This window comes from Brachyhypopomus gauderio, chromosome 17 (genome assembly GCF_052324685.1).
Source record: "Brachyhypopomus gauderio isolate BG-103 chromosome 17, BGAUD_0.2, whole genome shotgun sequence".
Lineage (NCBI taxonomy): Eukaryota > Metazoa > Chordata > Actinopteri > Gymnotiformes > Hypopomidae > Brachyhypopomus > Brachyhypopomus gauderio.
Window position 1 is genome coordinate 8,836,659 of NC_135227.1, and position 12,477 is coordinate 8,849,135.

Genomic DNA, 12,477 nt, shown 5'->3' on the forward strand with positions numbered 1-12,477 from the left:
GCTGTCGGGCCATGTGACGAAAACTGGATTTAGTCATTTCCTTTATTTCTTGCACTACTGCTCAGGATGTTTTGCAGGAATGTGCTAGTATGCAGACTGGGAGAGGCACGTGGTGCTTCTGATTAGATGCTCGCGGTCAATGAGTCGGACATCACTGACAGTGTCCACACAGTAAACTGGGCAGAACCGACACCCCGACCCGTTCCTCTCTCCAGCAGGGCCGCGCTCATCATCAGCTTTCTGTGCAAGCCTAGCATTCCTTTGGGGAGCAGAAACCCCTGCGTGACCTTTGGTGGAGTTTAGATCCTCTCTGACGGCCTGGGGAGCGTGTCCTCAGGGGCCCACTCTCGCTTCTCATGACCTCCACAATTCCACCAGCCACTTCCTGCCATGGAGGTCACTGTGGCTTCACACTGCCACCCTGGCTGGGCTGGGCTGCTCCCACCAGCACAGAACAGCACAGAACCCCTTGCCTGGCCATGACCAAAAACATTTTAAAGTGAATACAGCACATAATTGTAGTTTATAATATTTTAACCTGTGGGGCTGCATAATGGTGGATGACATTGACCATGTTTAACATGCACGTCATTCTTATTGTCAGTCCCATAATATGGCATCTGTGTCCTCTATGCCATGCATAAATGGTTTCTGTTCCTCCACACGCTAGTGGAATGTCACTTTAAGGCGTGTGATTCAGCAGGGAGATGACTGCATGTTTTCCTCTGACCCTAACAGCAGGGAGGATAGGAGGTCATTTTGGGGGGCTGGTAACAATAGCTTGAGTCTGTCCCATCTGCATTCAGATATACCATGTTCTATGCTTGTTCATTTCCTAGGAAACCTCACAGGATAAACTCGCATATATCTTCATATTTAGTGGTGAAGATTCCTTCATACATCACACATCCCATTATTTTTCTCTCTGGAATCAGAATATGGTGTTTGTGCCACCCTTTGACCATTTTTACACACATAATAAGCTAAAATAATCAGTGTTTTTCTATGCATACGGCTATAAAGTTTAAGGAGGAACTTGAAAACTCTGCCAAAACAAAAGGCTTTGTTGTGGCATGTGTATTCATTAACCACAGAGTTCCTCTTTTTGGTTAACATTCATCATTTTCTGAAAAAGTTTATGTATTAATGTTTGAGGAAAATTGCCAGGTTGAAAGTTATACAGACTTTCTCCAAAAGCCTTTGTGTACTGGAAATGTCACATAAATGTAAAGATTCTTGGAAGAACATCCAAGCACTTCTACGTTTGGGCTCTGGTCTGTGGGTCTCCTCCCTGGTGTGCCCTGCTGCCGGCCGAGCTGCAGGACACGCCCCTGCTGCCGGCCGAGCTGCAGGACACGCCCCTGCTGCCGGCCGAGCTGCAGGACACGCCCCTGCTGCCGGCCGAGCTGCAGGACACGCCCCTGCTGCCGGCCGAGCTGCAGATGTTTGCTGTGTGCACCCGAGGTTGAAGTGTGCATGTTTTCTCTGCTACAGTTGTGCTGCTTAAAATTGTGATGCCTTTGGTTGCAGTCATGGTGGTTTTTGTGTGAGCAGCAAGAGTGTGTGTGCGCGTGTGATTATTTATTATTTATTTTGTTTAATGATCAGCTGCCACTGTATTTAATTCTACCTCACTGCTTTTATATGGGATTACTATAGCATCCTGACTTGAATGTAAATTAAACATAGTCCTGGGCTAAAATTCAGTATTTATAGAATCCCTCAGGTGGGAATCACCTTTTAATCCAGGACTAAGGATTAGTCCACACCAACATGTGATTTGGCGTCCATGGTCAAATCCTCGCTGTAATACCGTGAAGAGCTACATAAGCTGAAAGCAAAATGCTAATGCACACATTCCATTTCAGGAAGCATCTACTCCAGCCCTGGCCTCTACAGTAAGACCATGACTCCCACTTACGATTCTCGAGATGGCAGCCCACTGTCCCCCACCTCAGCCTGGTTTGGAGACAGCCCCTTGTCTGAGGGCAATCCCAGCATCCTCGCCGTCAGTCAGCCCATCTCCTCCCCCGACATACTGGTTAAGCTCTACAAACCACCATCTCTTCTGGATAAGGCCAAAATTAATCAGGGGTAAGTTTTTAACATCTGAAGGCTCTGAAATCTGGTGAGTTGGGCTATGGTTGAACTGTCCTCTGTGTGTTCTGAAGGTGGCTGGACTCCTCCAGGTCTCTGATGGAACAGGATGTTAAGGAGAATGAGGTCCTGCTGTTGCGGTTCAAGTACCACAGCTTCTTCGACCTCAACCCTAAGGTTACTGATTCTTTTACGTTTACTGGTTTGTACAAACCACCAAGTTAACTGCTGTCTTGAATGTTTGGATTATGTACTTTGAAGTATGTGTGTTAATTGCTAGTGATGCAGTCAAAAAGGTATGCTAAGAATCACAAAGTAGTTTTTGGACAGTTTTGAGGTGTTAAACAGGGTGTCATGTTTGTCCTGGGTGGCCGATTTCCGTCAATTTTTTTTACATTAAATTTGTCAGTGAATTACCAGGTTAGTGGAAACCATCAAACAGGACAAACTTAAGCCGCCCGCGTTGTCATCGAGCTCAAATGCAGTAACGTATTAAACCGAGCCTCAGTCAGAGGACGGCTGCAGCTACTAGAGGCTCCAGAGGCCACAGGACGGAGGAAGTGGTTTTCGGAGCGGCCCTGTTTGCTCAGCTGGGAGGACCATGCGGAGCTCTGGGGGTTAACGCTGCCTTTCCCCAACCCAAACAGTATGATGCCATCCGGGTAAACCAGCTGTACGAGCAAGCCAAATGGGCCATCCTGCTGGAGGAGATCGAGTGCACCGAGGAAGAGATGATGATGTTTGCTGCACTCCAGGTAAAGTACGAATGCTGTGTGTGTGTGTGTGTGTGTGTGTGTGTGTGTGTGTGTGTGTGTGTGTGTGTGTGTGTGTGTGTGTGTGTGTGTGTGTGTGTGTGTGTGTGTGTGTGTGTGTGTGTGTGTGTGTGTGTGTGTGTGTGTGTGTGTGTGTATTCCAAATGGTGGAAGGTGTGTCTCCAAAGCCGTATTAGGCTGTCGGGATTGCTTAGTAAGCCAGTGATGAGGGAGCTTGCAGTGTTTACATTGGGCTCCCTGCCCTTTCGCATTGTTAATAAACTGAAAAGGCTCTGTGTCTGCTGCTCAGGACTGGCTGTGTGTGTTGAATTATTCTTTGGTTTGACAGTTTATTTGTGGGTTAATTAAGGCCTGTTTTTGCAAATTCAAGTCATTGTTTTGGGTTGCGGTTGGTACCACCCAGATGAGGTTTGTCAGAACTTTTAAGGTTCGGTATGAGTTTGGTGCAGGATGCTCAGGGTTGGGAATGTCTGGCCCTTGAGGTGATCTGACCCTCACTGCCTCCTTCAGCCTCGTAGGGTCCTGCTATTTCAGACCGTCTTGAAAGCCAAGTGTCAAGACCCAAGGACGCCACCCCGTCTTCAGTCCCGTGTATATATAGAGAGGGTGTCTCATGGGCAGCAGGCAGGCCGGGCCTGGACCACCCAGCCCAAACCTCCCCCCCCTCCCTACAGCAGCTGTGGTGAAGAGGTGTTCGCTAGGCAGCATGGGATTTGTCAAGGTGTATCTGGGCTCTAAGGTTTCTTTGCCCCCGAGTCGCCAGCTACAGAGGGGAGTTTTAATTAGTTTGGCCAGCCTTACCACATGAGTCCTTAGCATGTTTTGTTGAACAGAGGCGCCTGGGGGGGGCAGTTAAGCTGGTTGATGGGTTTCAGGCTGCTTGGGCCCTGGTCTCTGGGTAGACACTCATCGGAGATTCCCATCCGGAATCATCACATCAGCTAAGTATGGTGGTGTGAATAGGCTGAAGTCTGCAGTGATGATTGGGGAGAGTGCTGATGGGGATGTAAAGATATCTTTGACTTCCATGTTGAAACCAGAGCTGACTATAGGTGGGTAGTGTGAACCAGGGCCTTAAAATACGCACGGCCTCTCAGACCATCTGCTCATTCACACACAGGAGGGAGTGAGAGTCATGTGACTGTGTAAATACCATTTGTCAACAAGTTGTATTTAGGGATGAGTCTGACAACTCCATTGTCATTTCTCTATACAGTGAAATGTTTGACGCGACATAAAAAAAAGCTGGATTTGAACAGCTGCAGATCACAAAAAGGCCTTCTCACGTAATATATTCAGTCATCAGCTGCGTGGAGAGACTCTGGAAAATTTGTCACTGTGGAGAAATTGGATCATCATGCCTTAATTAGTAGTCACATAGTGTTTATCCATTACAAATACTGGAAATGCTGGATGCCAAACGGTCTCATTTCAAATTGCTATTGAATCCTCAGTATCACATCAACAAGCTGTCTATCATGTCTTCGGACAACCACCTGAAGAACAGCGAGAACGAGGTGGATGAAGTGGATGCTGCCCTGTCAGACCTGGAGATCACCCTGGAGGGAGGGAAGACCTCCAACACGCTGGTAGTCCACCACTTCCTTCACACCCATCCAGTTAGATGCCATCTCGGGTGTCTACGGCATGCCCTTCCTTGCACATATCGGAATATAATTTGAATACACTGAATACATTGGTTTTGTTTTTGTTTACTGGGTCATTAAATGTAAATATAACCCTTCAACTATTTGTGTTCCCAGGGTGATATTACATCAATTCCTGAGCTGGCTGACTATGTGAAAGTCTTCAAGTGAGTAGACCACAGCAGGGTTGTTGGACTTGTAAGGACGCTCTGTCCTTGCTACCATTTTCTTCTTGATGTTTATTTTTGAGCTGGTTTCCTGCTTTGTGTATACATTAAGTAAATTATTTGCTGAATAAGCTTGGGAACTGTTTTCAGCTCTATATCTCCATATAAACCCTATGAACTCGATCCAAGCAGTTCTCCCACTGGACAGTTCCATGGAAAATAGATTAAAGATAAACAAACAAACTACTGAGAAAACACTTTGTACATTGCATGTGTGCAGCATTGTACATGATTTATGTATGATCTCTTCCTGTCCGAGTAGTAGTAGTTTATATATATATATATATATATATATCACACACACCATCATCATGGAAACCCTTGTGCATAGGCAGGTCTTTTGCTCTTGTGGTTTGACTCATCTCAGCCGTGTCTCTGTCAGGCCCAAGAAGCTGACTCTGAAAGGGCCCAAGCAGTACTGGTGCACGTTCAAGGACATCACCATCTCCTGCTACAAGAGCCGAGAGGAGGCCCACGGCATTCCCGCCCACCAGATGAACCTGAGAGGCAGGCACACTGCTTTACAGTGTCTCTCCCACTCCTCACTGCCGGGCGGAGAGTCATGGATATCTCTGGTTCCTCTTTATAGGCTGTGAGGTGACCCCGGATGTCAATATTTCTGGTCAGAAATTCAACATTAAGCTGTTGATCCCAGTGGCCGACGGCATGAATGAGATCTGGCTGCGATGTGACACGGTGAGAGAGGCCCTCCGCTCCACACATGCCGTTAACAGCCGCACACGCATTCCACGTCTTCCTAAAGGCTGCGTGATGGCCAGGGTTTAGGATCTTACACTGATGTTGAGGTTGATGTTAAGAGGTATTCTGTAAAAATGCTTCAAATATAATATGATTTCTTAATTTTCAGCTGTGATGAATAACAGAGATCCATAGAAATGTCTGATGACTACATTTTCCTAAGATGCCAAATAATGTTGCTAACTCACACCAGCTAAAAAATACAAATAATTTGATCCATGCGTAGACCTCCGCACACCCTGAACACTTGGAGACATTAAACACGTAGCTAGCAACCATCAACGTCACCCTTGCAACACAGTTGGCAACCATCCTCCTGCATACACATGCCACATGTTTGATGTTCTGTTTTAGGATTGCTGAAACCCTTTGCTTAGATTTAATGTTGCTAGTTTTTCCACACCCAAATTCTTCCCTTCCTAAAGAGAATCCCACCGTTAGAGATCACTTTGTTAAACTGTAATATGACTATTTGTTGATAAATTAAGATGAGAGTATTCTAGGTGAGCATGGTCTTCTCGCTCACACCTGTTCCCTCATTCTGGTGTTCAGGAGAAGCAGTATGCACAGTGGATGGCTGCCTGTCGTCTGGCCTCCAAAGGGAAGACGATGGCAGACAGCTCCTACAACCTTGAGGTCCAGAACATTCTCTCCTTCCTGAAGATGCAGCACATGAACCCTGACCCCCAAATCATCGAACCCATCACCACCGATATCAACCCCGAGTGTCTGGTGTCGCCCCGGTACCTGAAGAAATACAAGAACAAACAGGTAAATGAACGTGTGGAGAAGAGCAGGTCAGAACCTACGGCTGCTCGCGGGTCCATGTGCAGAAGGCGTTCGGTAGCACGGAGATCTTCAACTCTCAGCGCATTAATCCCCATTCCGCTGACGTTAATAAGCCTTGTGTGTGTGTGCTGTGAAAAGAAATGACGCGTCGGATGCAATCGGCGCTCCCCCCACACACACATCTTGGAGCCGAGGTCACCGATGAGAAGAACCATGTAGCAGCTGAACGAGGACCAGAGGAAGGGCAGACAAACCCAGAGTGCAAAAGAGATTGAGAAACCCTGAGTAGCAGGATGAGAGTGAGAGGGTGAACGAGACCGAAGGCCAAAGATCAGTAGAAAGAGGAGTGAGCTGCTCCTGTTACCGTCTCAGCAGTCTACTGAAATCCATATCGCTCATTTTGGCACAAGGAGTCCTGGGAGGTCTCGGAGGAGGCGTGTTTGCTGGACCCCAGCACTAGTTCAGGCGGAGGTGCAGAGAACAGGACCGTGTGCGTGTGGAAGCGGTTATATCCATCAGAGCACATGCTGGTGTTGTGAGTGACGCTGTGGCCCTGCTGGAATGCACCCAGTGTGTGAGTGATTAGATGACGGTGTGGGTGGGAGGGGTTTGTTCTCCAGAGTGGGAGCGGTTGCTGGAAGTGATGAGTCAAGGTGATGTGGGAGAGTCCTGGGGTGGCACGTGGTCCGCACGCCTGGCATCACCGCATACTGCTGAGAAGGCTGTAAAATACCAGCGGAGGAAATGGCAGGAAATGCCTCTTTATGTGGGGGGGGGTCCACCACTGCGGCACTCAAACGCCTCTACAGCACTTTCACAGTGCGCTGACCGAGCTCGACAACTTTGAACGGTTTCGAGCGTGTTATCTTATCAGTCCGTCATGTTGATTTTTGGGGTTTTTTAAATTTTTTATTTAGTTTTTCCACTCCGTTCAGAAGCGGAGGGACGCAGGGCGTGTGTGAGGGGGAGAGTGTGAGTAAACTAAAGGCATGTGTGTGAGACTGCGCGTGTGTGTGAGACTCCAGGGGCAGTGGCCCTGGCTGCAGTCCAGAGTCTGAAGTATGTGGAGGGGTGTTGGCTGGTAGCGTCCACCCCCCCTCTCCGCAGCTGCTCCCCACCCCGTCGTCGCTACATGAAAGCCCGCCAAGGCGCCGGGTCCCCTGGGCCCGAGTACTCGGCACAGGGCGGTACGGGGGCGGGGCTCCACAGTCGGGCGGGAAAAGGCCAGGAAACGAGAGGCTTGTGAATGCCGAGTGGGAAGGCGTCCTGAGACGGCCTCGCAGCTGCTCTGCTGACGCTCCGAAGATGACGGGCGTGGGGGGTTTTCCTCCCTCCTGTTGTTTTTTTTAATTTATTTATTTATTTTTGCAGCCCCTTTCCTGTTCTTCACTTTCCCCACTAATGAGCTTATCCACTCTCCTCATCCCCCTCTTAAAACACCGCATCATTTATATAGTTTTATCACAGAGGATATTCAATTAGAACAACTCTGAGAACTAACCTGATTAGACAGAGTAAACTTCACATGCACATCAAAGACAGCCAAGGCCAAATGGAAGGGTGACCTGAATTGCTTCTGTATTAATTTGCAGTGCCCCCTGGTGGACATGGCTAACAGAACAGAAATATATCTATGTTGAGGATGGTAAAGAAGTACATATGTATTTTCTCAGAAGAACAAAGCACAGTTGGTCCTAATTGCTGATTTAAAATATAAATCAATGTTCGTTCCCTGTATTACAGAAATTTGAAAATTTGTAGATATAAAATGTTTTTTCTTAACGTAACTTTGTAGCAAGTTGCTACCCTGTATGTTTTTGAACTTGCTGTTTGATTTCAATAGCTGAGCTGGAGCACGTTTGCTAGCAGCAGTCTTGAAGTTCACACTGACCTACACCTTCTGTGGTCAGTTTAGTTCCACGTTCAGTTTGTTAATCTACCACAAATCGCTCTACTCATTACCTAAATATCCAGGCAGAAGCGTTAGAACGGAGAGCAGGACTGCCACGGACCCGGAGTCGTGTGTCCCGCAGATGTGGGGCGAGACAGTCCCCTAGACACAGGACTGGACCTTTTGTTTTATGTTGGGCGTTGATTTGTGTGATCCAGAAATTGTGCTTCTGCTCAGCGGCAGCTAGGCGAGGTGGCCCGCTCCTCCTCCTCCTCCTACTCTCACCTCCTCAGCCGGTGGCTGCTGCATGGACTCCTCCTGCCCCGCCCGCCTCCCTTCACGTGACCCCTTGTTTTGAAGCTCCATTTCCCTCGTTTGTTGTTTCGACCCTGCCTGCCTGTTTGCCGCTCTTCTCCCTTGCTTCGTTTGCTTGTTTGTTTTGTTTTATTTCATTCTGGTTCTTTCTCTCTTCCCTCGCTCCTCCTGACCACGCCCCCCTCCAGCCTGGCTATATCAGGGATATGGTAAGTGAAACTGCTTTGCCGGTTGCTTGCAGTGGTGCCCGTTGTAACTCTGCCGCTCACTTTCATCGCTAGACGTGCTTCTACTAACCCACTTTGGTTTTAATGTAGTGTAGCTCAAAGCTACGTTAGTGGCTGTTGGATGGCTAACCAATTACGTGCAAAGATATCGGCAGTACTAACCCATGTGAGTATTTCGAGTATTCAGTGGTGGTGGGCTCAGTTCTGTAGGTGAGGCTCCTCTCAGCTCATCAGTGTTTGAGGTAAGTCATTAGTTATTGGGCTGTAGCAGCTCTGGTGAGCATTAGTGAGGTTAGGAGCAAATGGAGTTCACCAGTGGCCTCATGACCTTTTGACAGGAGCCTGTGGGAACACACCGATATCTGCCCTTCGTCCCTGACACCAGGCCTCACCATTCACCTCTAGTTTGGTGACGTTTGAATAGTGGCATGAATTTTTGTCACCTCAGTTCGGGCTCTGTGTTGGTCTGCGTGTGTGGTTGGGTGGGGGGGTTGATAGGCTTTATGATTGTCATTGTTAATTGTGTGTGTGTGTGTCTTTTTAGATCTCTGCTCGTATCTTGGAAGCCCATCAGAATGTAGCCCAGATGAGTCTGATTGAGGCCAAGATGCGCTTCATCCAGGCATGGCAGTCGCTGCCAGAGTTTGGGATCACTCATTTCCTGGCCAAGTGAGTGTTTGTTCCACACTCTTGTTTAATCAGGTTCACCAGACTCCAAATGCCCAAGTCACTGCAAATATATATTTTATCAATTATGGTGGCACTTGCATTGCTGTGAGGCTGGTTTCATCTGTCCTGACTGTTTGGATATTTTGTCTTTCTAAGGTTTCAAGGCAGTAAGAGAGAGGAGCTGATCGGCATCACCTACAACAGACTGATCCGTATTGACGCCAGCACCAGGGACGCTATCAAGACCTGGCGCTTCAGCAACATGAAGCAGTGGAACGTCAACTGGGAAATTAAGATGGTACAGTGATCCATTAGAACTCTGTTTGGGAGATTAATATACTATTGTGTTTTATTAGTACTCCGTCTGGGAGATCGAGAAGGTCCAGAATTTCGTTAGTACTCCCACTGGGAGATCATGAAGGTCCAGGATTTCGTTAGTACTCCCACTGGGAGATCATGAAGGTCCAGGATTTTGTTAGTACTCCCACTGGGAGATCATGAAGGTCCAATGTTACGTTAGTACTCTGTCTCTTCAGAGCTCTGTGGCTTCTCCCCAAGGATCATCTCACATTTTTCATTTTGTTTTGGACTGCAGGTGACGGTAGAGTTTGCGGACGAGCCCAGCCTCTCCTTCATCTGTGCCGAGGTGGACTGCAAGGTGGTGCACGAGTTCATCGGTGGCTACATTTTCCTGTCCACACGCGCCAAGGACCAGAACGAGTCTCTAGATGAGGAGATGTTCTATAAGCTCACCAGTGGCTGGGTCTGAGAGCCCCTCTTCACTCCACTGAATGGAGAGGTGCTGCTGGGGTGGGCGTGGCTGAGTTTTTTTTATTCTTTTACTCTTTCTCGTATTATTTTTAACCATGCCAAGGGTCTGATATGGCCACACAGAGATTGTTTGAAAGCTGACACCTATTATTTTTTATTTGTATTTTTTTTTTTGCCCTTGCGTTAATGCTGGCATAGGCGTTCACTTAACACTAATCACAAGGATGAGGAGTTTTCGTTCTACGTCCAAGGCTAAGGCGTGTCTCAAAATGCTTCCTGAAGTGTGCAGCTACTTTCCCAGAGGTTCCTGCTCGCCTCTCCCAGAGTGCTCGGCACGTCTAGGCCCCACAGGCACCTGCCGTCACCTCTCGCGCTCCTTTATGCAGTGCCTTTTTCCATCCTACAAGAGCTAGTGTGATAACCATCGCCCTTCACCTTGCGTGGTGACATCAACATTTACTCAACAATAACAAAAAAAAAAAAAAAAACCACAACATTTTCCATCCCTCGACTTTGATGCTCTCAGTTGTGTTGATTTGGGGAGCCATGTGTTGTGGTTCTCTTGGTGCTCAGTTGTGTTTGACCCTCTGCAGTCCCCTTCGCCGCTTCACTCTGACCTCATACACCGTCACTTTCATGGCGTTTGGGATTCATCCTCCCTCAGGCTCATAGCCTGCAGCCTCTGGGTGGCAGTAGCAGCTTGTTTTAATGAAGGACCTTTAGCACGAAGCGTTGCTCAGAATGACGCGTCAGATTGGTGCAAGATTAGTGCTGACCAGATCAGACACCCAAAACACTAAAAGATAATCTTGCATCTAGTAAGAACTGGTTTCGATTTCTGTCTGATCTGTTAATTTGAAGATATTGCAAGCACTTCTACAATGAAGTAAAGATTCCCCATGAATAAGCTGGAGTTTATTGTGTAGCATTTTGTATGTATAAATATCCTGTGGCAGGACTGTCCTGCAGTCCCGCGTCCCCACTACTAGTGGGCGACTCCTAGACAGCTTTGGGCTTCATCCACTGTTAGTCTGCCATTTTATTCTTGCTGCGAGCAGTTTTGCATTGCACGGCATAAACTTAACACTGAATGCAACGTCATGAAGGAAATATTCCAGGGATTATAATCTGCTCGCTACAATGTCCTACGTGGGTTATTCTCTAGAAAAGAAATGTTCTGAAGTAAAATGGTGAACAGCCATAGGTCTGACCCTGAAGCTCAGGGCCTGTTGAGCGTTGCTGGGGTCAGCAGGTCCGTGAGTCCGGCCTCTGCCTTCCTGCTCATTTTGAAGTGAGGACGACCTCAGACGAGCTCATAGCTGCAAGACGCAGCATGAAGAGTTTGTTTGCTATTGTCCTGTGCAGCCTGCTCGTCTATCTTTCAAACTTTATCCAAAACCATATAGTATTATCAAAACCAATATACTGGTGCACACCAGCAATAGGTCACTGTGTTTTAAGACACTACATGCAATGTCAATCTTTTTTTCTGAATATGAAGGAATGCTAAACGAAGTATTAGTTTTTGTAACTAATGTAAAAACACAGTTTTATAGAATTGTACAGTTACTGTCGTTTCGTTGCTGCTTTTTCCTGTCGTTTTTTGGAAGTCTGTTTTTCCAGAAGAGTAGGAACAAAGCCATCTTTGAGCAGTGCGTGGTATGATGTGTGCCTGCCGATGTTAACGTCTTACTGAGTTTTTAAGAGTAAAATATATATAAATATATATAATGTTATAAAGCACGTCTCAAGCTTCAGATCTGGAAAACCTCATTTTGATTTTGTTACTACATATTTCATCACTCCCATACCGAAGGGCTTTCCCATTTCTGATTGCTTTCTTTAAAGCCTTAAGTTAAATACAGTATATCAATGCTTATTTCCTTCTGCTGAGGTTTTTGCCAAGCCTGTTCTGTTGTTTTTTGTAGTTTTATTTATGTTAGTACTCATAACTGAAGTGTCTTCTAGCAGCCAGTGCTTTTCTGTGCCTTTTGCTACATTGTCATTACATTGTAAGTATGTGGTTTTATTCGCCCCAAACGAATTGCGGGCCAAGTATTTGGTCACGAAGGAGAATGTCCACATCCTGGAGTTTGAGACAAATTGCCATAAACAAAATGAAAATCTAGCTTAGCATATCTTCTTCCTCCTGTATTGTTTTGTTTTTGTTTGCCTCAGATGTTCTGAATGGCAGTGCATGGCCTGCTGTTTTTAGACTGTAAAATGCATTTATTTTAAAAATAAAAGATTTTTATTTAAAATCCAAAGAGGATGATGTCATTTCCCTTTGCACGTTTTTCCCATAATGGCGCT

General features: G+C 46.8%; 1 protein-coding gene across 5 annotated transcripts in view; it reads left to right on the forward strand.

Moving 5' to 3' along the window:
• The window catches only part of fermt2 (FERM domain containing kindlin 2), a 30,206-nt gene extending 19,517 nt beyond the window's left edge, over positions 1–10,689 (forward strand). For 4 of the 5 annotated variants that reach the window (XM_076977633.1, XM_076977634.1, XM_076977635.1 and 1 more), the window contains 12 exons: positions 1,869–2,094; positions 2,172–2,274; positions 2,745–2,852; positions 4,325–4,459; positions 4,634–4,683; positions 5,126–5,250; positions 5,333–5,439; positions 6,055–6,273; positions 8,686–8,706; positions 9,269–9,393; positions 9,550–9,691; positions 9,989–10,689. In XM_076977633.1, coding sequence (XP_076833748.1) covers positions 1,869–2,094; positions 2,172–2,274; positions 2,745–2,852; positions 4,325–4,459; positions 4,634–4,683; positions 5,126–5,250; positions 5,333–5,439; positions 6,055–6,273; positions 8,686–8,706; positions 9,269–9,393; positions 9,550–9,691; positions 9,989–10,162 — 1,535 coding nt within the window. In that variant the 3' untranslated portion in view covers positions 10,163–10,689. The remainder of the gene's footprint in view (positions 1–1,868; positions 2,095–2,171; positions 2,275–2,744; positions 2,853–4,324; positions 4,460–4,633; positions 4,684–5,125; positions 5,251–5,332; positions 5,440–6,054; positions 6,274–8,685; positions 8,707–9,268; positions 9,394–9,549; positions 9,692–9,988) is intronic. The other variant, XM_076977637.1, reaches the window with a different exon arrangement.
• Positions 10,690–12,477: the final 1,788 nt, after the last annotated feature.